We start from the raw sequence: 25924 nt of genomic DNA on the forward strand, positions 1-25924 counted from the left end.
TGCAGAGTTATCTCCCTGGGCTTCAAGTGAAAAGGGGCAGAAAGTCAGACTTTCTCAGAAAATCAATGCAAAAACATACATTTGCTCTTCACTACACCAAATGCAGACTTTTACAAGTCTTGGCAAACAAACTAATAATATAAAGCAACAGAAGTAGATTATCCAGTCACTATGGAAGTCACTTGAAAGGAGATGACTAACAAATGGGTGTGTAACTGATGACGTCTTATCACAAATTAAAAAAAAATACTGCAGGCCACTCATTCGTAAGCTGCTTATCAGCCATCATAAGTGATTCTACACTGGGAATATCAAAAAGCGTTGTATAACAGACTGCAGCTAAATCAAATGGATAAAAACATGCTAAAAAAATTAACAATCCTTATTATGTACAAGTTTAATGTGCTGAGCCACAGAACTTACTGAAGCAGCACATTTGTCCTTAATTTGTCGTGCATTTTAATCCTGACCTTTCTGGTGTGCACTCAAAACCACCTTTTAGAAGATCTGGTGTTTCACCAAAACATAAATATGGCCATTAATAATGTGCCATGCAGAATTATCCCTATTACAAGTATATGCCCTTAAGCTACCCTCCTCACTCACACCTAGTGGCTAGTGCAACACATGGGTGTCCTATTTCTTATAGTTAAGGTTATGATTTGCTACCTCTTGCAAATAAGGTTTAGGTTTACAAGAAAATCTCTCATTTTTTCAAGGGCATGGCTCTTTTTATGTTTTGCTAGTGCTCTGTCTTTCGGCTTTTCCCGGTTAGGGGTCGCCACAGCAGGACTCCGGTCCACTAATGATTTGTAGCGATTTTTTACAGTGTCGAGTTGCCACCCCGATGCCCAACCTTCAAAGAATGCACACCCACACACGCTCGCACCTACCTGCATGTCTTTAAATTCACTCGACTGCAGGGAGGACATGCAGATTCCGCACAGAAGGCACTCCAGCCGAGAATCGAACCGTAGAACCTCTTGCTGTGAGGCGACAACGCTAACCACTGCACCACCGTGGCCACTTGCTAGTGCTCTAACTAAATATCATATTATTTTTTTTCTTAGTTTTATATGCATGATTTTTTTGTCATAAATGCACATAAATTAACAGCTTTCTGATTTCTTAGGCTGAATGCTAACAATCTTGAGACTTCTTTTACTTGCAGTACAGACTCAGTTCAACAGAATATCTGGATGGTTTAGTTCATCTTTTAAATGGTTTAACTTGTAAATATTTTCATCTTTAATGTAAAAAGAAAAAAGCAAAAAAAAAAAAAAAAAGTTGTGATGACCTTACTTCTTTTCACTAAAAAGCATCGTAGCAGTTTTCAGTTGCACTACATTGTATTTGGAAAAAATCAGTTATTTTCACCTGGGCTGTGCAAATGGGCAGTTTTGATCAGTGTGCTACTGTAGTAAACAAATATAACCCACAGTCAGCATCTTTTTTTTTTTTTTTTTTTTTTTTTACTGTTCACAAGCAAATACCCCTATTATCTCATTAAATCTCTCCCTTATGGAGAATTCATACTGTGCTTAGATGGCAATGCCTTATAGCAGAGAACCTTCTAGTAAGACTTGGCAATTGAGAGTATCAAAATGAAGACTCAAAATCTCTTTTAACAAACTGCCTCTGGCACTTCTTTTATTGGCTTCTCACGGATTCTGCCAAATGTTTTCATTATCTACATCCAAATGGATCATTTGTTCTGGAGTGTGGAACCACAGCTGGGCATTCCTGGGATAGGTAAGAGCCCTACAGCACATTCTTGTCTGCCTAGGAATCCAGACCAACCCTCAGTTCCCCAATGAGAGTCAGGAGCTATGGAGTGAGTCAGCTTACTGGAATAACAACTGACCTACCCTTCCCATTGGAAGCATACGTCTCCCCTTTTGGCAGCTCCTCTAAGCTCTGTAGTCTCTACCTCCTAAAGAGAAACATGCCTCCTTATGCTACATTTCATCTAGCTAGACAGTGCAACTGTACTGCTGCTACCTCGGGGGTCTACAGGCTCAAACACCACTAGGTGAACACCTAGTGCTCCCAACACATCACCTGTGTGACAATCCAGAACTACTTCCTTCCCACCAAGATGGACATGCCAACAATAGCCACTCACAGCTATCTTCCCGGGCCAACTCTTGCAGGCATCAAGGCCACTAGCTGGACTCAAGTCATCTGCATTGTACTGAAGGCTTTACCTCTTCTATACCATAGAGCTGGCTCAAGTTACCCATTGTTATAAGAGATAAGCTTTTGATTAAAAACATTCTGACAATAACACAGGTGGAGAAGATATATACTTTGTTAATAGGTACAATGGTATTGGTGATGATGTTCTTGGGGGGGATTTTGAGTTACACCCTGAAATATTTTACAGGAACTCTCCAAGTCACATGAATCAATCAGTCCATTCAGACACCTTTCTACAGCAAAATCAAGTGACTGATGATTTCACAGCATGCAAAGGCTGCTCTCTGTCTTATAATAAAGATAATTCTGTTCAGCATACTATTAATGGCTCCACTTGTAGGGAAACATTAGGATTTGTATAATGCAGTGGTTTGTCTATGAACCCCGATGTCCTTGTGATAAACACCATATTGGGCAGCATAACAGAAAGGTTAGAATCCATGAGCACAATGGTGACATGAAAAATTACTTCAAGCAACCCTGTCAAGTTAAGACATCATAAAAATCTCTCAGTACACTAACACAACATAGCTAACAGTGCTTGGTTGCTTCACTTCCCATTTCTCCTTCCTAATCTGCAGATAACTGAGATGGACCCAGCCCCAGAGGGTGGTACCAGAGACACAAGTCAGGATCGAGCTGAAGCAACACTGAGCAGTTGATGGTCAGCTGGTTCTTTATACTAAGGGGAAAGGGGCCAAAATAGGGAAAAATGCATCTTCAGTAAGCCCCATGGTGACCATTTGAAATCTGTACATAATCAGGATTATGCTTTATTTAGATCTTTTATAATTTTGTACATGTCCTCAGCCATATTCTAGTGCCTCTCAACTACTATAACACAAGAAAGCATGGTTCATTTTTTGTGTATTAGACTCTTCAGCCTAAAGAGTTAAATAAACTATACATGAGACATTTATGCTAAACGTTTTAATTATTCATGCATTCATTTCTGAAATGCTATCTGTAGGGCTTTATTTCCTAGGATTGATTTTAAAGTAGCTTTAGAGCAGAAACATAACTTCTTGTTCATTTTCAGCTTGCTCTCTGCTTTTTCCCTAGGTCACAAGTGCATTCTGAACTTTAGCGCAGTTTAATCTGCTAAAGCATTTCTGCTAAGGTGCTAGTTATGTTTTAAGCAGTTAAATTAAGTTTAATTTAACAAAAGGAAATGTCCATATTGTGCATCTATTCACATCTTAAATATTTATTTCACATTTGTTAAAAAGATGATGAGGCTAGTCACCTGACCATTTTTAGCCGTGACCCAGGACAACTGGCAGTACAGACACCTACAAAAGCAGTACTTTTACATTTATTTGAAATAATAAACAGAGGAAAATGTTTACAATGACTCCTAATATAAACAAGTGAATACAATAGCTTTTAGTAGTGCCAGTGGTTAAAATAATATGGACACACTGGATACATACCACAAATTTGGTTACTAAACAATGCAGTCCAAGTACTTCATAAACACATACAATAAATGTGCAGTAATCTAATGAAAGAAAACTGAATGCTTCAAGTCACTCTAGGAATCTAGAAGTCCCAAAGAGGATGAATGGCAAATTTGTACTTGCCCAACAGACTACGGATCTCCTTAGGACAGTACAATCCTGAATATGCTTGGCTAAGCATAGCGTGACTAAAGGCCTGACAATCATTCTGCATTTAATGGGGACCAGTGTAGATTCTGCAGCACAGATGTGCCACTGACAAGGTATGCTTGCAAAAGCCCACTTCCAAGATGGCTGCACATCAGGTAACAGCTTAACTCTGTCTCTCCTAGTGTGAGAGAAGAAAACTTAGCAGAGAAAGCTAGTGGACCTGGATTTCTGAGTAAATTTCAGTAACTGACTAAGTGCACTGCCTGGATGCCAGGAAAAAAGAAATGCAAAGGACCTGAAGGAAAATCAGCTACAAAAGGTGACAAAAAACACTGTCTGGGAAAAGTACTGTAGCTGTTCAGCAAAAAGAAGTGCAGACTGCAGACATGACTTGCAGCTAAGAGACCCTTCTAACAGACGTAATGGCCACCAGCAAAACTGTTTTCTATGTACAATGTTGCAGGGAAGAGGAGCTTGTTGGTCCAAAAGGTGCCAATGTGAGCTTCTTTAACACAAAATTGAGATCCCAATGAGGAGGAGCTGGTTTCCTTGGACTAATGTGAAGGACGCCTTTTAGGAAAACTTTCACCTCTGACCTCGAAGCTAAAGGGGGTGACATAGGCAGACAAGCTGAGATAGCTGAAAGGTGTGCCTTCACTGTACAGTAGAATAGGCTACCTTTCATAAGTTCACACAGATAGAACAAAATCACCAGAACATCCACTAACAGTGGTTGCAGATCCTTCTTCTGACACCAGATAGAAAACTTTTCCCATTTGGAAACATAGGATTTCCTAGTAGTGGGTTTTCTGGCCTCTGCAGAACTTGAAGCACGTCCTCTGAAAATAGGTGTCTAAAGGGAACCAAAATCCTATCACCCAAAGAGCCAAGTTCAGAGTTGAGAGCTATAAATGCATCAGTGTTCCCTTCTCCTGTGTGAGTAGATCCATCCTGTGTGGTAACTTGTGATGACTGCCCCTGGATAAGTGCAGGAGAAGGGGGAACCAGTGCTGCCTTGGCCAAAAGGGAGTCAGCAGCAAGATTTTGTTGATCCTGCTGAATCTTCAGTAGGACCTTTTGGAGGAGAGATAAGAGGGGCAATACATACAGAAGCATCCCCTTCAAAGAAAATGATAGAGCATCCACCTTCCATGTCAGGGGGTGTGGAACCCTGGCACAACATTTTGGAAGTTGTTTGTTCATGGGGAAGGCAAAGAGATCTACCTGAGGCATACCCCAACGACGAATCAGGTTCAGAAACACATCCCTGTGTAATATCCATTTGTGGAACTGGGTCATGGACCTGCTTAATGTGTCTGCCACCAACTGTGAGCCGAGTGAAGGTACATCACTTGAAGGGAGACTTGGCTTTGAAGGGCTAATTCCCAGGCATATAGGGCTAGTCTGCATAGGACGCAAGACTTCATTCCCCCCTGCTTGTTGATGTACCACAAAACAGTAGTTTTGTCTGTAGTGAACCTCAGCACCCCTGGAAAAAGCTTGGGTTTGAAGATTTTCAAAGCAAAAATCAGGGTTCTCATTTCTTTTACTTTGATATGTTCCATTGCCTGTGTGGGAGACCACACATCGCAGACCCTCCAGGATAGAAGAGTCGTGCCCCAGCCTGCGTCAGAAGCATATGTGTATAACTCTTGGGAAGGGAAGGGTGGCTGTAGGGGGAGACAAGGACTTTTGGTTATCTGAAGTATCCACCAATCCAACTCCTTTTTTATGCAGGGGAGAAGTGGAATCATGAAATCCAAGGGGTGGGAGTGTTACATCCAAAGAGTCTTTAGAAATTACTGAATTTTCCTCATGTGCAGTTTGGTCCAGGGGTGCATGGGTACAGTATATGCCATTAACCCCAGGAGGCACAGGAAGTCCCTGGCAGTCATAGACTGGAGGGGTAAAATGCTCTGGAAGTAAAAGGTGATGAACAGCACCTTTTCTGTGGGTAGGGAAGCTAGCATCCTGTCTGTTTGGATCCTGCAACCAAGAAAATGTAGCCTTATGAAGGAGTTCTGATAGTTTATACTGAAGCCTAGACTCTCTAGAAGGGAAATGGTGAAGGAAAGAGACTCCTGAAGTAGGTCTAGTGATTGGGCTTGGATAAGATCATCATCTAAATAAGGGAAGATCTGAATTCCCTGCAGTCTGCAGAATGCTATGACAAGAGCCAAGCATTTTGTGAAGACCCTTGGTGCCATACAGAGACCAAAGGGTAAAGCACAGAACCAGAAATTAGAGGAAGCAACAGAAAAACATAGAAATTTCCTGAACTGAGGGTGAATAGGGATGTGAAGATAAGCATCGGTGATGTCCAATGACACCATGAAAGCTAGGGAAGAATGAGAGGAAAAAGACAGGGCAAAATCATCATCCAAAAGGTGTTTAGGTGGGAAAGGAGTAGACTGGGTCTCCATGGGCCATCCTTCCTTGGAACCAAAACATCCTGGAGTAGAACCCTTTCCCTTGTAGAGCAGAATAGACCTCTTGAATAGTTCCCTGAGAGAGAAGATCAGAAGTTACCTGAGGGAAGAGGGCCATTTGATCCTTTGATGGGTTGTGGGATGCCTCTGAGGGAGGGATAAGTTTCCCAAACCATGAAATATCCTCTCTGGATGATGGACAGGACCCAAGAGTCTTGGGTGATCTGACTCCAAGTCATAAGAGAGAGACAGAGAAAGATGGGACAGGGGAGTGAATGGCCCTGGAGGCAGGTAGTCACAGGCTGCCAGGCTTAGATTGGGACTGAAAGGGCTGCTTCTGAACCACAGTGGATGTGGTAGATTTAAAAGAAGCTTGTTTCCTAGGGCCTCGCTTGCTTTTAGAAAGAGGAGGCATGACAGGTTTCCTAATAAAGGCAGTTTTTGTTGAATAGTTCCTTTAGAACCTGGGAAAAGGAGAAATCAAGATATGCTTCAGGTCCTGCAGCTCCTTACCGCTCTCTTGTAAAGATTTGAATATTTCTGCAGCCGAGCTACCAGATAAGGTTTTAGTATCCACAAGGGCATCCAAGAGTTTGTCCTTAAAGTCATCACGTGAGGGTTGTAACCTGAGCCAAGAATATCTCCTAAAAACCGACCCAGAGGCCGCTGCCCTAGCACAGGCATCTGCAGCATCATAACTGCAATTGATGGAATGCCTTACAACTTTGCACAGAGGAGTTGAGAATGGTAGCCAATTTTGCCATGGCAAGAGAATCTGGAAGCTCAGAAAGGAGTTTCCCTGCATCAGAGAGGAGACTTGGAGAGTATTTGGCCTTGTGAGTCTGGTAATTAATTGCCCTGAAGGCCAGGGTAGCAGAGGTGTAGACCTTTTTCCCTGGTCTCAACATAATCTTGCTCTCTTTATCACAGGGCAGTAAGGAAGTACAAGACAATAATTTGAAGGCCTTATCTGCCGAGTCTGCAGATGGAGCTTTAAAAAGGAACTTAAGCTTGGGAGCAGAGGATTGAAAGTCTGGGCACTTGGAAGCAGCCGTAAATACATCCAGAAAAGCTGGTAGAACTGGGGGGAATAGCAGAAGGTGATGGAGAATCCATCTGCAAGAGGTCATAATACCTCTTCTGAATATATGAGACTTGGCAGCAGTCCCATTTGAAAAATGTTTTCATGCTTTGGATAGTTTCTCCAAAGGAAATATCCTCCCCAAGGGAATCTGTACCATTAGAGTCCTCTTCTGGGGAACCATACTCGGGGGGGGGGGGGCATGAAGCTACCTGGGTGGAATAAGGCCAATGACTCACCTTCAGAGGATTTCTCCTCATCTGAAGAGGAGTCTGCAGCTGTCCTCTTGAATTCAGTGGAGGGATTAAAGGACTGCAAAAGAACAGAGGAAGGTGAAAACTGGTGCAGGGTCATGAAAGCATTGAAAAGGCTTTGGGAGAAAGCCTATCAATTAGGGGGGTGTTCTGACAGTATGGTCATGATCTGGGCCTAGCCAGAAAGCTCCGACACTCTTTTCACTGAAGTGATGGCTGCAAGGAATGCTGTTTTCCATGACAAGAATTTGAGATCTACTGAAGCAGCGGGTTCAAAGGGTGGAGCAGTCAAGGCTTGAAGAACTAATGTAAGATCCCAGGGGGGCACGGCTTCCTTTACAGGGGGTCTAAGTAAAAAGGTGCCCTTGAGAAAGGTTTTACACAACTTGGCCGACATCAAGGGCCCTGTATCATGTCCCACATGGTAATGTGATATGGCTGCCAATTGCACTTTGACAGTTGAACAACTAGCGCCTTCCTGAAAGAGTTCAGTTAGGAAGTCTAATATGGATGGAAGAGGAGCCGTTAAGGGATCTAGATTGTGATGCTCTGCCCAGATGGAAAAACGTTTCCATTTACTGCGGTACACTTTCCTGGTGGAGGGCTTATGCGCTGCCACGAGGATGGCTTTGACTGGTGAAGAGATACCGGGAGTCCTAACTAGGAGTGGAACTGGAGCAACCAAGCTGTCAGTTTCAGATTGTCCAGGTTTGGAGTTGGTAAGTTCGACGGATGGGAGATGAGATCCGGAGTGGGATCTAGAATCCAAGGGTGATTCACAAGGTGAGACCACAGGTAAGGGAACCAAATTTGCCGAGGCCAGAATGGGGCAATGAGAATCATCTTGCTCCCCAACCGCGAGGCTTTCTGTAAGAGTTGTATCATTAGTGGTAGAGGAGGATAGGCATAGAGTAGACCGGGAGGCCAAGCATGCACCAGAGCGTCTCTTGGAGTTTCCCCTGGAGGGGGGATTAGAGCGAAGAAATTGTCGCATTTGGTGTTTGATGGAGATGCAAAAAGATCGCAGCAGGGTTGCCCCCATGTTGCGAATATCTGCTTCGCTACTAGTGGATTGAGAGACCACTCATACAGGGTAAGAAGGGTGCGGCTGAGCTTGTCCGCTAGGATGTTGGTCCTCCCCGGAATGTGCGTTGCAATCACAAAGCGGTTGGTGGAGATCGCCCATTCCCACACTCTCATGGCTTCGCGGCATAGAGGGTAAGATCTGGTTCCCCCCTGTTTGTTGATATACCAGACCACCGACATGTTGTCTGACTGAATTGCAATCGTTCCTGTGGGGAGGAAGCCCTGAAGTGCTTGCAACGCCAACAGCACCACTCTCATCTCCAGAACGTTGATATGCAGGGAGGTCTCTGTATCGTTCCACGTGCCTTGGACTGTCCTGCCTGAATAATGCCCCCCCCACCCGAGGTGGGAAGCGTCCGTGGTCACCGTGGCGAGAGGGGGAGAGGTGCAGAAGGGACGGCCCGTATGGAAGTTCGAGGCTTGGAGCCACCATAGTAGCGCCCTCCTGCAAGCCTTGCTGATAGCAATGGGATGGTGGAGAGGAAGGGATAGAAAGGACCATTGCACTAGCAGAGTCCACTGCAGTACCCGCATGTTCAAACGGGCGCATGGAAGGAACGTAATCGCTGCCGCCATGGAGCCTAGTGCCCTCAGGACCAATTCCGCTGGTGAAGCCTCTGAATGGAGGCTAGCCCGCACATGAAGTTGTAAGTTCCGGATTCTCTCGGAAGTTAGGAAGGCTCGCAAATCTCTGGTGTCTATTCTGGCACGTATGAATTCTATGACCTGCGTTGGAGCCAGTAGAGATTTGCCGACGTTGATAGTAATGCCTAACTGTGGGGCTAGATGGAGAAAGAAGTCTCTGGCTGAGCAAAGTAGATGCCTTGTTGGTGCGGTCAGGAGCCAGTCGTCCAGGTACGGAAAGACCTGTATTCCCTGGAGTCTCAGGTGGGCCGCAATCACTGCTAATACCTTGGTGAACACCCTGGGGGCTGTGGTGAGGCCAAAGGGAAGGACCCTGAACTGGTAGTGACTGGCCCCCAGCCGGAAGCGAAGGAGCCTCCTGGATTGTTCGTCCATTAAAACGTGGTAGTATGCATCCTTGAGGTCTATAGAGCACATCCAATCGTTCTCCCTCAAAAGAGGGAGAATAGATTGAAGAGTGACCATCCGGAATTTTTCCTTGGTTACTGACAGGTTCAAGCGGGAAAGGTCTAGGATCGGTCTCAAGTCCCCCGTCTTTTTTGGCACCAAAAAGAACCTGGAGTTGAACCCTAATCCGAGCTGGTCTTGGGGGATGGGCTGGATGGCTCTTTTTCTTAGCAGCTGCTGAATTTCTGCAGCTGCGGCCTCCCTCTGATCGGGTGGTACATCGGGGAGGATCTTGGATTTGGGGACATGGAGTATTGGTATTTTGTACCCTCTGGATATAATGTGAAGCACCCAGCGGTCTGTCGTGATGGACTCCCATGCCGCTAGGTGTTTCAAGAAGCGCCCCCCGACTGCCTCCAGAGTGGAGCAGCCGGGCAACACCTCAGGGCTGCTGTGCGGGCCGCTCAGAGAAAGGTTCTCTGGACCCAAAGTTTCTCGGAGCCCCTCTGCCCCTGGGGCGGCGTCTCCCCTGTCCACCTCTGCCACGGTAGGACTGGTTGTCCGGAGCTGGTTGGGAATGTTGTGATTTTCGGAACCACATCTTCTTCTGACCCTTTTGGTTCCTCAAAAAGGACCGCTGGGGAGCAGAGAAGCGGACTCCGATGGCAGACAACGTCTTCCCGTCCTTCTCGCTCTGGACAAGTGTCTCGCGAACTGTTCGCGAAGGACGCTTTAAAGGGCTCCGCAAAATCGCAATGATGGAGCCAGGCCTGACGTCTCATGACTAGGCCTGCTCCGCTAGCCCTAGCGGCTCCCTCTGTGGCGTGGGACAATAGCCACATAGAGGTGTTTGAAATCGATCTCAGAGTGGTCATTCGGGTGGAGTACAATTGTTTGTCATCCTCCGACATGGACTCAGGGGGGGATGCAGCGTATTCTTTGATAAGATCCCGCTGCATCCTGATGACATGTGCCATATAGTTCAGAGACCTTACCGAGAAGGTCGCTGAACTAAAGACTCGCTTCCCTAAGCGGTCCATCAAACTGGACTCTCTGCTCGGTGGATGGACTGAGGGGTTCTCCTGAGCCAATTCCCTCTTTGTGGCTGCCGCCGTCAACATGGCATCTACGGGGGGCCCCTTACTCCAATGTGATCAGTCTGAGGGGGGGCTAAGAATCCTATCCGGGCATTTTGGTATTGGCTCCACGGTGTCCGGATCCTTCCACGCCCTGGTGGTAATGAGGTCCACCAGGGGGTCGGCCGGAGGGGACACCCAAAGAGGTAGACGGGCCTGCCTCGAATGCCTCCAGAAACACGGACTCGTCAGAGGAAGACTTGGGGGCAGACCACCCACCTCTGATTCTCAGCATCTCCATGATGTCTCCAAAGGAGACATCCTCAGGAGGCGATCTTGGGGAGCCTTCCCCTTCCTCCAAGTCTGTGTCCTCGGTTAAGGACTCAGGGGACTCCACGTGCCTCCTTTTGCACTTATGCTTACGGGGAGCTTCCTCGGGGGGACTGTCCGAGGAGGCCTCGCCAGCAACATCTTGTTCCAATGGAACCATCTGTGACATCGAAGCAGGCTGTCCCTTTGGCCGGGTGATGGAAGCCTGGCCCAGCAGAGAGGGAGTGCAGGGAGGAGCCGATGCAAGGACCGGGGGTCCGGATGCTCTCAACAGAGCCCTCTCCACAACATCAAAGGCCGAGGGAGAGCCACTCTCTAATGGATCCGAAAGTCGGCTCCCACTCGGATCCGATGACAGGATCGGAGCCAGCGCCGAGACCGAGACCCGGATCCGATGCTTGGACCACGGCTCCGAGAGGTCGGATCCGACAGGCTCGAGGGCAGGGTCAGATCCGAAGTACAAAGTACTGTCGGTGCCAACCCACCCCCAGCTCCAACGCTGCTCGGCTCCGAACGCTCCGAACCCGGATAGCGGGTCGGAGAAGGAGCAATAAGGTGGAAAAAGGGTGTCGAGCCCCCCCCCTGGGGGGGGGGAGGCAAGAGCACTCCCATCTGCAGCTGGGCCTGGATGAATCTTCGCATCATCCGGTCCAAGTCTGCATCGGATAAACTGAAAGTAGATCTGAAAGAGGCCACCGAGGCAGGCCTGGAATGCCGCCTCGATAACCTCGATGGAGATCGGGTCTCCTCCTCCTCGGGCCCCGGGGAGAAACAAGGGGATCGGAGCCGAGGAGGAGGAGACCTAGAAGCAGTGGAGGGAGAAGCCCGCTTAGCTGGCGGGGCCGAAACGGAGGTCTCGGCCCGCCGCTTGTGGTGCTTGCTTCTCCCTCCGTTTCTCCCTCCTGGCCTCCCTGTCCTCCGACACTTTAGCGGGAGTTTGAGTCCCGGACGGAGGCAGGGGGGCAGCAGAGGTAGCGGAGGCCGAAGCCGAGTCCGGGGGTAAAAGTCCCGCCAGGACCAACTTTGACCTCCGCTCTTTCAGTGCCCTGGGGTTGAACGCTGCACAGATGGTACAGCCTGAGGTAAGGTGTTCAACCCCAAGGCACCGAACGCACCGAGTGTGGCCATCAGCCGGGGAGAGCTTATGGCCACACTCGGTACATTTGGAAAATATGGCTTTTGGGGCCTCAGCCATTATTTTTTTATTATTTTTTTTTTTTAAGAAAAAAAAACAACTACACACACACACACACACACACAGGCCCCAAAAGAAACGCAACACACACTAACGACCAGCGAAGGGAGGGGTAACTAAGTAAAGAACAAATAATAAGGAGCCTAACACTTACACACTTTTACTTGATTAATTTTAGGTAAAAAAGTACAGATACAAGTAGTAAAATTTTCACTTAGCTGATGAGCTCAAAAGGATCCAGCCATCCATAAGCGCGGCAAACTAGATCTGGGGTCATGGAGGGTTAGCAGGGGATTATGGGTGAAGGGAGGAGCTAGGAGCTCGGATCCATTAGCTTGAAACAAGTTGCCGGCTCGGATCCGATATCGGATCCGTAACCCACAGGTTGCTGACAAATGAACATCCTACTTCAGATCTAACATTATCGCATGTTTTAATGCATTAATTCACTTCCACAATGTTCTTAAAGACAAATGCAGCTATTTGTCAAGTATTTAAACTTTGATATTTTTTCAAGTACTTATGAACGTCGCATAAATGTATTTCGATGTTGTAACTGCCGAATATATGACTTACAGTCTTTTGATAGTAAACCCCATATTTATGGGGACATGATAAAATTAAGTATTTAGCAGTACGGGTTAAAAATTATACCAGTGTGACAGCTAAGGATATGTGGGAAGAGACTAAACAAAAGATAATACAAAAACTGAGAAAACAGAAGCACTATTATATGGATATCTATAGTAAGATACAAGCAGTTAAAATGCCTTCAGTCCCTTTTGTCTTATACACAGGTCAAGCATATTTTTATTACCCAGAGGAAAAATTGTGGCTAGCAATTAATAAAGAGCTGAAAGATTTTTTCCTGAGAGGGGAAGAAGGTAAAAGTCAAGATGGATAAGCTTATTGTTCCAATAGAACAGGATGGCTTGGGATTACCAGAGTTGAAGGGGTATTTCAGAGCAACACAGTTAAGGTTCCTATACTTAGCACAAGCAGAAAACTATAATTCAAAGTGAAGAGAGAAGATGAACAGGGGGAAGCTCAAGTAACAGGGAGACTGGGATTTTGGATGCTGACCTTTAAGGAGAACAACAATAATCATACATAATATTATATTCACAAAGTAGCAGAAGGTCTTTTAAGAACTAAGCCAACACTGGAATGGAGAAATGAGATTCTGCCAATAGGGATGACTGCAATTAGGGATACACACAATAGGCAAGAGGACAGGAATATATTGAAGAAAACTGGCAAAAGAACCAAGGTATTGGGAGCAAATAATTACAGCGGGAAAGGTAATATAATGGGAAGATGCCAAAACTTATTTGAACTGTAGGCAAGAGATTGACTTCCCTAACAAGGACTGACATCAGAGAAAGAGAAAGAAATAGGGGGGGGGGGGGTCCTAAATGAAAGACCAGTACTGGTAGAGTTTTTAGTAGAATGTAGAACAGAAGTTGCCTTTAAGAAAGGACAAATTAGTAGACCACAAACTGAAGGCATGAGAACTAAAGGAGGTTGTTTATCAATATTCATTAAAGATAAATACAACATTTAATTGGTTACACAGTATGATTCCCTTGAATTACTAAAGGTGCAATTGACTGTAGGTAGGACCCCTCTTCAGGTCATTGACAGCTACAGGACCCACTCCATGAATAAGGACATCCACTCAACCTACCTGGATCTACTTGAATCAGTCAAGATACAACCAAACACCCTGGTTGTTGGTGACTTTAATTACCAGTACATAGACTGGGTAAATTATACATGTTCTAACTCACTTGCCCAAAGGTTCAAGGACTTTGTTAACTCCAATGCCCTGGACCAGCTGGTTGACACACCCACAAGGGGCTCAAACATCCTGGACCTGGTGCTCACCAATATGGGGGACCGTTGCACCACCCCCAGTGTGTGTCCAACCCTGGTGTGATCTGACTACAAATCAGTCTCGACAGAATTAACTATAACACAAGACCCCCCTCTTGGCAACAACTAGACTAAAAAAAACCTCTCCAAGGCCAATTACAACCTCTTACTTGATGGCATAAATAGCTTCATAGTCCCTTCTCCCACTGATGAAACAGACACCTATGCTGAGTTGTACAACAATGCTTTATACAAGCACCTGTACAACTGTATTTTGACTCTGCCATACCTGACAGAACCAAAGCAAGATCTTCAAGGAAAAACAAACCTGCCTGGTGGACAACTGCCATTAACAGGCTATAAAACAGGAGAAAGAAACTGCTAAGAGTAGGAAGGAACGGTCTCAAAACCGGAACCGCTCCCTCTTCAACTTGAGCAAATAAGACTCCTAGTGAAGTCCTCCAAAGTTCACTACGAATCCAAATTAGCTTCCCTAACTAAGGATAGCCACAAGGTGTTCTTTTGTTACATCTGTAATCTCAAAGGTAAGGTCCAGATTTCCACTGGTCTTGCAGTTAATGGTACTACATATACAGAACCTGTGATACAGCAAACCTGCTGGCTGACAGGTTCAGTGAAAACTTCCACCCCCTGTCCCCTCCACATATACCTCAAAGCATCCCTAAAACTGTCTCCCGCCTTGTACCTCCGAGAAGCAGGTCTTAAATGCCCTCTCCAATGCCAAAAACACAGTGTCTATGGGACCAGACAACATCCCGGGCTGCGTTCTACATGGGTTAAAACAGGAATTAGTATCACCACTGAACACGCTTTTTAATCACAGCTTAAGCACTGGCTTCATTCCAGAGGAATGGAAAACAGCTACCGCCATCCCTTTGCACAAAGGGGGTGCATCCACGGACCCCGGGAACTACAAACCCATTAGTCTTGACCAGCCTTATCTGCAAGGCCATGAGATGAATCATCATGGACCTTAAGATACAGGAAATCTGCAAATGCTCAACCCCACCAAGTTTGGCTTTGTCAAGGGGAAATTATGCCTGTTAAACTTGATGGACTGCCTCGAGACAGCCACCAAAGCCCTAGATGAGGGCTAGTCTGTGCATATGGCCTACCTAGACATAGCCTAGGCCTTTGACACAATTCCCCACTCAGACATCACTGAAAAACTTACCCAGCTGGGTATCAACCTACACATTGTCAAGTGGGTTGCAAACTGGCTCAGTGATAGAACTCACATGGTCAAAAGAGGAGACTCCACCTCCTCCAGCAGACCTGTAACCAGTGGTGTTCCACAAGGATTGGTCCTGGGAACCCTATTGTTCAGAATCTAGTTCTCCTAAATACAGGTTAAAACTAAAGGACTGTAGCTGATAGTTTGCTGATGACTGCAAACTGGGAGTGATCACTGAAACCCCTAGCGATGTCAACATATTGCAAGAAGGTCTTATGCAGACTAATGACTGCTGCCAAAGTCATGTTCTTAAACTTAATGCAAAAAATGCATTATCTCCTTATGCAAGGGTGATGTTCTTGCAAACTACCGCATCAATGGCAATACCCTAAGCACACAGTCAGTGGTGAGAGATCTGGGCACACAGGTTGACAGCAACCTTAACTTTGATCACCTTGTCTCCACAGTGCTAAGAAGGGCATTTTATATTGCTCATCTCAGAAGGGCAATGCCTCCAGAAAAAAATAGGTTATAATCCCCCTGTACTCTTGCCTCATCAGGCCAATAATAAAGTACAATGCTCCATTTGGTATGTTCTTTTTCAAACACCTGCAGCAACTGGAGTGACCACAAAGGTTCCTTCAAAGAAAACTCAGGGTCTTCAAGATCTGTCTTACGTAGACAGACTGAAATCATTGTCACTTTTTACTCTGTTTTGTACAGACTGCTCAGAGGTGACCTGTGCCTTGCATCTAGAGCACTCTCTGACCCAGTTTTAATGGAAATGCTGCACATTCGCAAGTCAAACAGCACATGGGTCACTCGCTCAAGGGACCTTAATCTGGTATGTGACAACAGAACTTGCTGGAGAAAGATATTTGTCTCACAGAGGTTGCCCTACCTTTGAAACAAGCTTCTTATTCATGTTAAACAAAGCCCCTCATTGGCCCTATTTAAGGGCAGTTTGGACAACTGGATGGGTAACCGGAAATTTAGTCCAGGGTTTCCACCTGTGTCCCTCTTGAACAGGGCAATGGATGCTGATTTTAGTGTCTGCTTGAACCACACTCTCTTTGGAAACATGGGTTGAACTTGGCTAGACACGTAAGGGCCCTGGGGCCATTAGCCTGGTAACCTCCTATGAACTAAACAAATCAATCAGAGGAGGTTAGGAAGAAGTGGGAAGAGAGATTAGGTAAGCAATTCACAAAGAAACAATGGAGGACACTATATTTATGTCTCCCAAATATGCAACATTTAGGATCTTTGCCTGGAAGTGTTTACATAGGTATTTTTATACCCCAACTAGACTCCAAAGAAGTTTTCCTCAGGTAGACAGCAAATGTTAGAGGTGTGATGGGGAAGAAAGAGGTAACTGGAAACATATTTTCTGGAAGTGTAATGAAGTGGCAGACTTGGATTCTCTGCAGACCGCTCTGTCAGAAAAGCTAGATGAGCAAATTGAAGTAACTAGGGAAATTATTTTTTTGAGCTATGATACAGAATTAGAATTGCCTAGCCATAGTAAGGTCTTGCTGAGTCTAATTATGACGGCTGCCAAAAAAGCAATTACTAGAAAATGGAAATTTAAGTCTAAATTAACTTTACTACAAGCAGTGAAGATAGTAACAGAGGTAAAACAACTGGAACTGGGATCCTTAGAAAATGGTACCACCAAATTACACAGGAAAAAATGGGAAATGTGGGATCAATACATCCACAGGAGGAAAGAGGTTTAAAAGAAGGCAGGATTTGAATGAGCTATGTAATGGTTGACTAACAATGACTGACTATATTAAAAAGGATGTATAATGTTTGTACCTACAGTTGTGTCGACAATGTTTGGTTTATTTTCATTTATATAAATGTAACACTGCATATGTCATACATGATATTTTAATAAAGATGTTTCTTGTTTAAAAAAAAAAAGGTATGCATGCAAAACTCTTCCTGGGGAATTCTGCACTGGCTGTAAACAATCAAGTTCACACTCAAGCAACCCAAAGTATAGAGCATTGATCCAATAAGTAACCAAATGTCTTCAAGTTTGGCTTGATCAAAATGCCATTTTGACAAAACAGGGCTACTTTTCCATAGGTTGTGAAACATTATATCATGTTATACTCCCTGCATGGGGGTGTGCAGTGCTTATTCACCCCCCTTCAACCAACACTTCTTTTTTCTGATTTGTTTGATTTCTAATACCAAATGTAATAGGACAGGGATTAGGAAGGACTCTCATAAAAGTATGACAGCCAAAACCATCTTGATACAACTGCATGTAGCATCACAAGAAGGTCCTCAGATGGAATAAGGTGGTGTTGTACAGAATGTTCCTCAGATGGAAGAATTTGTACTTAGTGATGATTGAGATCTGGTCCTGCAGAGTCAGCTTGTAATCCAAAATCAGACCTAAATATGCACTCTTGAAACAAACTCCAGCTAATGGCATGGTTACCAAGATCATAACTGGAGTAGAAGCTACTGGCAAGTAGGGCCTAATTGGTAGCAAAAACCACCACAACTTCGCTACCTTAGTCTTATGTGGAATTAACAGTAAAAAAATCAGACATCCATCTGAAGATGGTATTCAAAGAGTTTACAACGAAATTGTGAGTTATGGGGAATGGTAAACTTAACCACAGTATAACATGCATAGCAATGATATTGCAGACTCTGCTCCTGAACAACTGTCTCACAAGATGCACACAGAGTGAAAAACAGTCACAGAACTGAGCACTGTGGGACTGGGCAAACCAGAAGATGGTCCAATGACGAATAAAGCATTGGTATGATCCTCAGACCGTGACCAAAAGAATGGGTAACAAGCCAAGTCAGAATTACAGAAGAAAAACCACAATAAATTCAGAAGTAATTCTAAAAGGAAACCATGATCTATTATGTGAAATACAGACATCTAACAAGAGCTAACCTGAATATAATCACTGGTCACTTACCACCATGAGATTAAGTACTTTAAGGGGTGTTGTCTCAGCACTATGACCAATCTGGCAGCCAAAAATGGAATGAAAAAATATGACCCTGCTATACACTGACTACTTTCTTAATAATCTTAAAACGAAGGTTAGCAACAGGGTGGAAATTACCCAGTAAAGCAGGATCCAAATCAGGTTTCTTAACCAGAATTATTAAAGACAATAAAGAAGGAAACACTTCAGTCTTCAAATAGTATTAACACTATAATAAAAATAGGACCAAATACCTCCAGGCAGGAAAAAAGTGAGCCTAGCAGTTCAAAAATCCAGACTGCAGCTTATAGGGTATAAACCTGAAAACCAGGTCCATGAAATCAGAACACATGAAAAACACACACACACACACACACACACACACACACACACACACACACACACACACACCAACATAATCCAAGCAACTGAGGGAAAAGCCAAACACATCCTTACTGGTTGCAACAGGAGCATCCTCTACTATATCAATTAAAATCAGCTGTCTGCTCCTACTCAAGAGCTCTTCACCTGCACCAGTAGACTGAACTGCAAAAAAACCCACCACTCAAGAGTCTGTTGACCTTTACACATTCACTTTCCTTTTTCCATACAAAACATCTGGCCTTTTTATGGCACCTATCAAAAAAAAAAAAGTCCATCCAGGAGAAAAAAATATCTTTAAAGATAAACACAATTTATATGCAAGGGAAAGAACCACAGCTTACTTCTCAATATAAGTTGATGCATACTACTGGTCAGTCAGTTACACTGCAGCAAGGTGCCTGAATCACGACTAGTAATAGGCACATGATGTTATGCATTTGTCTTTTTTTTAAACACAATCTCCACCACTTCAGAGAGGATGTTTGTAGAAAAGCCCCACAAAACAACCAACAATCTTGGCAAAATAAATTTTTAAGTTACATCATTCAAAGCCAAAGTTTTTTTTTAACAGTACACAACAATAACTACAGCAGCCATGGAGTTTAATGAAAACTAGGCTAGTAAGTAAAGATAACTATAGTGCATACCTGATATCCTTTGACCAGAGCAGACTGCATTTCATTTAAAATGTACTTCAGATAATGTGGACCCAGTGTCTCAACTATTTTAATAAGGGTGTTACGAGCAATGTCTCTTATTTCTTGAATCCTGTTCCTCAGTAGCAAGCAGACTTTCAAAAGAATGCTAGAAGTCAGATTATTATTAATACAGTTGAAAAATATGAAAAACAAAATTTGTACAATTCAGCAAAGCAAAGTTCATGTGTATTGTAAATCACAGTATTATCAAAAGAAAACTAACAGTTTAATGCAGCAAAACTTCAATGGATGACTTATTATTTTGGAAGTTTAGAATAACTCACTAATGAGACAAAGGGGGAATAAAAACATTTTAAAATAGTATACAAAACAGAAAATAAGAAGCAATACATGTTTGTTTTAGCATCACTACTGGAAAATGTTATGCATTTTTAAGATTTACTGTCTCTTTTTAAATAGTAAACGACGTTATGTACATTGGAAAAACATCCAAAACAAATGTAGTAGTTTGCTACAGATCATATATATAGAAAATAAATATAAATGCCCACCACAAACTGTAAAGAATCAAGTAATATTTTGAAACAGAGATCTACATAAAGAGATATTCTTCTGATCCTGTGCCCAACTTGCGTATCACCATACCCTGCCTGAAACATGAACATTAACCTGGTGTCATACTGAGGAGATGATGCTTTCAAGGGAAGCTGGCAACTCAGCGTAGCACACCTGTTGTCATAAGTGATGAAACGTGGGGAGAAACTTGTACACAGAAAGGGAAAACAAAGCCAATGAAGCCAAATGAATCTAATGTTCTTTTCACTCCAATTGATCTTGTCATGACTTGTAACATACTGACACAACAGAAATTATAAATGAGGAAAATGCTGTTGCATACACACCTACCATAACTCCACATCATCACAAGAACAAGACACCAAGCAGGTCTAAGGATCACATGCCATCTCCTCTAAACACCACAAGGGAACAGACTTCTCTACTGACGGATCTTGAACAGTTTCCAAAAAGCCTGGTCCTCCCTTAGAACTTTATCAGTATGGCTGATGTGGGAGGACTACAAAGGAGCAGTAAGACACACTGCCTGTACTTCTTTCTTACCAAATAATTTGAGGATCAAAGAGAAAAATAAGCTAGAAGTTATTACCATATCAGATGATTTATGAGGGGACCCTCCTTGATGGATCTACAATAGGGTTCATTCCCTCCATTATAACTCGGTATTGCTCATATGAAGCTCTTGCCCTCATGGCTGCATGTGTCCCAAGCTTACATGTCTTTACTTCAAGCTCCACACTAGGACAGCACATCCAGCCTCAATGCCTAATAGTTAAACCCTACCCTTGAGAGAGCACTGCCTGTAAATTAAGATGCAGTGAAGCTTTAACACTTACACTGTTGAAAAGTAATTTACAAGTATGTAACCAACAAACAGATAACTCCAACAGCTGAGACTAGAAGGAAGGGCTATCTAAATGTCATGCTCTAAAGTCATGTTTTAGAAAAACAATCAGAAGAGCCCAGTTAGACTGACTGACACCCAATGATTACTTTAATAACTTTTCCTGACATTTTCAGTTTTGGGATTAATTATATTAAGTAAAGGTGGTGCAGGGGTTGAAACATCTTGCACAGTGGATATGCTTTAAAAGCCTTCCATAGGGTGTATGGAGAAAAACAAGCTAGAAGGTTATTACCATAACTTAGCTGGGCCCATCCAACTATGAGTCACTGAAAAGTGAGTTGGTGAAATAAACCATATGCCATTCAAACACATGGGATAACGGCAGAATTTCTAGCATCTGATTAGCAAACTCCTCACAGACCAAGTAGAACAAGAAGAACGTACCTGTTATATCCAACACTGTGGACACTCTCAAATGGGTCTACAACACATATTAACCCCACAAAGTAAATTCACCAGGAAGGAGGAACCCAGAGAATCAGAAGGCAAAACCCTGAAACACCAAAGTACATAAGACAGTGTAACTGCTGCAGTAGGTGCCTGGCAAAGATGTGACCCTATAACCTATTGGTTACATCACTAATGTCCACAATAAACACATTCTTACAGTAAATACTTGATGAGGCCACTCCACTGCCTCCAAAATGCAGTATTTTATTTACAGCAATACGCAAACTGAAGGCAAAAAACATACTGCAGCTGTCAGTTCACATTAGAGAATGTCAGTTCCTCTCTTTCCTGGAACAAAAGAGATGAACAACTCTTTTGTTGTCCAAAAGATCAAAACACTCCCCAGAATGTAGAAACAAATTTATAACAAAAAAAAAAAATTCACTGGAAGGCAGCAGAAACATCACGAGTAAAATAATTTGTATTTATTCACGGAGATTTAGTGCTTTGTCCAAAGACTTCATCAGAATGGCACTTCTGTTGTCTTAAAATCATGCACTTCCTTCAGGCAGAACCTGAATTGATGGTGTACACATCCAAGATCAGAAGGGCTCTCTGTACCCTGATCTCTCCCCTGGGAAAGACAACAGTGAAAAGACATGAATGACTATGGACTATTCGCCTTTCCAGCTCTCAGACTGAGTTTGTCCCAACAATAACATGTTACCAAAAACCTACTAGCACTACTACATAAAAGGGACAGCTCAGTGTATGGATGAAATAAGTCAAGGTCACAGTTAAAATCAATGCAGTCCAATGGAAACAAGAAGACAACAGAAATCTAGCATTAAAGCTAAGTACATATATTTCATATTCAATGTGGTCTCTCCCATTCACCTCAGCTACTGAGGAAAGAGTCCCCAGCTACATGAACCCTAGGAGGATCTTCCAGAGGATGGTGGATTCCCTTGATCAGGACAGTAAATCAAGCTTATAATGAGTAAAAGTATAGACTGTAGACCATGTAGTGGCTGCACAGATTGGGACAATGCTGAAGAAAGCTGCAGAAGCAGCAACTGCTCTAGTGGAATACACTTTTGGTCTGGAGGGAAAAGTCAGTCCTCTAGACTTGTAAACAAAGGTTATACAATTAGAATGTTACCTGGATAAAGTCACCTTAGAGACAAAGGAACCAGACATGGATTTATAAAAGGAAACAAATAGTTGATCACACTTCCAAAACTTTTTCGTATGACAAAGATAGAAACACAACTGGCAACGAACATCTAAAGAATGCAAGTGATATTCACACTTGTTAGAATAAATGGAGAACAAGACCGGAAGGTGTTCAGCTTGATTCAAGGAAATAAAAAGAAGCCACCTTAGGTAAGAAATTAGGATTCATCCTAAAAGACACAATGTCCCCTGTGGAAGGTTGCATATGGTACTTAACAAGACAGTGCCTGCAACTATGAAATCCTCCTAGTGGAAGTCACCACTACCAGAAAGAGTATTTTCCAATGATAGGAACTTCAGATATGCATTACTTGCAGGTACAAAACAGGCAGTGGTGACACCCTGAAGCAAGACAGGCCCTAGGAAGAACCAGATCCCTTAAAGGTGGTTGTACACCAGGAAAAAAAACTGCATTAAAGATAAGCAAAGTAGGGCCAAAAAGGAGCAATAAGAATCACTGTTGCCCTGCACCAGTCCTCTCTATGAAGAAATCTGGCTATGAGTGGTATAGGGGGAATAGGCACAGTGGGCCTAGAATGCACTACAGAATCCCTTGGGGACTGTAGCTCCTGGGGGATTAGGGCAAAACAACTGTTACATTTGGTGATGGATGGGGTTGCAAACAGATCACAGCAAAGTGGCCCCAGAGGTTGAAGATTACAGATGCCACTGATGGGTTGAGAGACCACTTGTGAGTTAAAAGAATTGACTAGCTCAGACAGTCCACCAAAACACTTGATCTATCCAGGATATGCACTGCAAGAAGAAAGTGCTGGGAGGACAATGCTTACTGGCAAACCCACATGGCTTCCTGACATAAGAGACCAGGAACAGGTTCTGCCACGTAGATGTACCAGACCACTCTCATATTGTCTGTATGTACACCAATCACACACTTGGGGAGGTGATCCTGAAAGGCCAGCAAGCAGGACCACCATCTTCTCCAGTACAATGATGTGAAACTTGGCTTCTGTCTGCAATCACATACTCTGGACTGCTCTCTCTTTGATATACACCCCCCCCCCGCAGCAGAAGGGAGGCATCAATAGTCACTGTGGCCTGCGGTGGGGGTAAGGCACAGTGACAGCCTAATGGAACCAGGGGATGTTTTCCACCTCACAAATATTCTGTCTGTAACTCAGGGTGAGCTTGTTCAGACAAATCATTTGATGACAGAGAATGGAAAACTGAAGGACCCTAATGTAATATCTCTGGGTGGGGGACCCAAGGAACTGATGCTGCCATGGTTCCCAGCAAGAGCAGAATCAGCTGAGTTGGAGGATTTTGATGCAATAGCACTTGAGATGTTTGCAGGTGTAGACAGTTTGGTTATTGGAAGTTTCACTCTGACAGATGGTGTCCAAGAGGAATCCTATAAATGCTTGAACAGGCTCTAAAAGGAGACATCCCAAATGACTGCAATCCCTAGATATGAGCACAGGTGAAGTGAGGAGAAACAGGCTAGAACAAAGGAGTCTGTCATGATGGCCATTATCAGCCAGTTGTCTAGATAAGGAACACCCAGAGCCCCTGCAGTCTGAGTTGTGCAGCTACCACTGACATACACTTGGTGAACACCTGGGGGTTGAGGTGAGATGGAAGTGTAGGTACTTTCTGGAATGCCTGGACATCTTAATGTGGAGGTTCACTGAGCATATCCAATCATCTTTCTTCAGCACAGGCAGCATGGACAGCACTGTGACCATCTGGCATGGTGTCTGCTCTATGTCTGCGTTGAGTTGATAAAGGTCCAAGACTGAGCCAAGATCCCCATCTTTCCTTGGAACTAAAAAAACTGAAAGTAGATGCCAGATCCTCTCTAGTCTCATGGGATCTCCTGGATGACTCTTGTGGATAGCAGTGTTAAAATTTCAAGATCTGCTGATCTTTGCTGTGGGGGTGAAACATCTGGAAGGGACTTTAAACTTAAGTATGGAGAAAAAAGAAAAGGAAAGATATTGTCTCTGGTAATTATTCTCCACACCAAAGAATCTTGAGTGATGGCTGCCCAGGCATGTGGCTACAGAGACAAACATCCATGACTGCCTCCAGAGTACGGCAGTTGAGCAAGCATTCAGGAATGCTGAAAGGGTTTGTCAGTGAACAGACCTTGAAATGGTTCATGTTGAAGACCACCTCTGTCTCTAGGGCAAAGTTCATTGTTGTACTGCCCTCTTCACCAGCAGCCCGGTTTCCAGAAGTGTCAGGGTAATACCCTGGAATTTACAAAACCTTAGGTGGTTACTGCACTTCTAGATATGGGAAAAATACCTCTGTGGGGTGGAAAACCAGACTCTGACTGCAGAAAGTGTGTTCCCCTCCTGCTCACTTCTGACAAGTGTATCTTTATTTAAGAACAGTGTCTTGAAGTTCTCTGCAAAGTCACAAATGCATTCAGGCATGGAGGTGGATAGTGTTGCCAGTACATGCTACTCTTAATGTGCCATCTGCAGCATTAGACAATAGGGAATGTACACATTCAAAACAGATTGCATGGTAGCTAGTTGTATCTCCATCAGTTTCCTGGACTCTGCAGTCACAGAACCAGAGAGAGAGAGAAACTTAGAAACCTCATTTAAGTCCCTCTGTGAGCAAGTCAGGTGGGCCATGTAGTTCACCACAAGTAGGACAAATGTCACTGAAGCATACACCCACTTCCTGAATCTATCCAATGCCCAAGACTCCTTGCTGTGTGGAATAGACAGAGGAACTTTCCTTGGACAATTCCTCTTACTGAATGCTGCCACAATGATGGTATTCAGAGGGAGGACCCTAATTCAAGTGTGGTGTTGCCTGGAAGAAGCTAAATTTTTGTCAAGTTTATGGGGGAGAGGCTCCATTATATCCAGCTCCTATGAGCCCACTGGTTTAGAAGGTCAATTAAATCATATACAGGGGGTATCACCAAGAATGTAAATGGACCAGATTCATAGGCCTCAAGGAACACTGACACCTCCTGGGAAGGGGCATCGGGCACCAAATTCCCTTCTGCTTTAACTCATTCCCTCCAATGGAGCTCAGGAAGTTTGCACTGTAACTTCCAATGGGTGGAGCCTAAGCCTTTTAACAAAATCAAATTATGTCTTCAGATTTCAAACAAATGTTCATATCTCTGGAAACATAGGGATTATGAAAGTAGTAAAAATGGTAAACTCTTCAGCACAAACTATGTTTTATAGTGGTAGTATTCTTTAGGTTCTAGGTCTTAAACTGAATTTTATAAGTCACAGTAACTATTACTTACACAGGTAAGGACTGAATGGGAACGAATTCACCCAAAGCTGAGAGGATTAGGGGCAGATCTAGGTGAGAGCAGAGTGCTCCCTCTCCCAAATGAGAGACAGAAACAATCTTTTCAAAGGCTGAAGCTGATCCTGAGGAAGGCATCCTTGGGTCCAAGGACCCCGACAGATCTGCCCTCTACATGGCCCAGCTTGGATC

General features: G+C 43.9%; 1 protein-coding gene across 1 annotated transcript in view; it reads right to left on the minus strand.

Moving 5' to 3' along the window:
• Positions 1 to 25924, minus strand: part of UTP20 (UTP20 small subunit processome component) — a gene marked incomplete in the record, with an annotated part of 2478305 nt that overhangs the window by 465023 nt on the left and 1987358 nt on the right. Inside the window, 1 exon segment of the mRNA XM_044087776.1 lies at positions 19363 to 19519. Coding sequence (XP_043943711.1) covers positions 19363 to 19519 — 157 coding nt within the window.

The sequence above is a fragment of the Protopterus annectens genome, chromosome 11.part0, assembly GCF_019279795.1.
Source record: "Protopterus annectens isolate FY-2018-M chromosome 11.part0, PAN1.0, whole genome shotgun sequence".
NCBI lineage: Eukaryota > Metazoa > Chordata > Ceratodontiformes > Protopteridae > Protopterus > Protopterus annectens.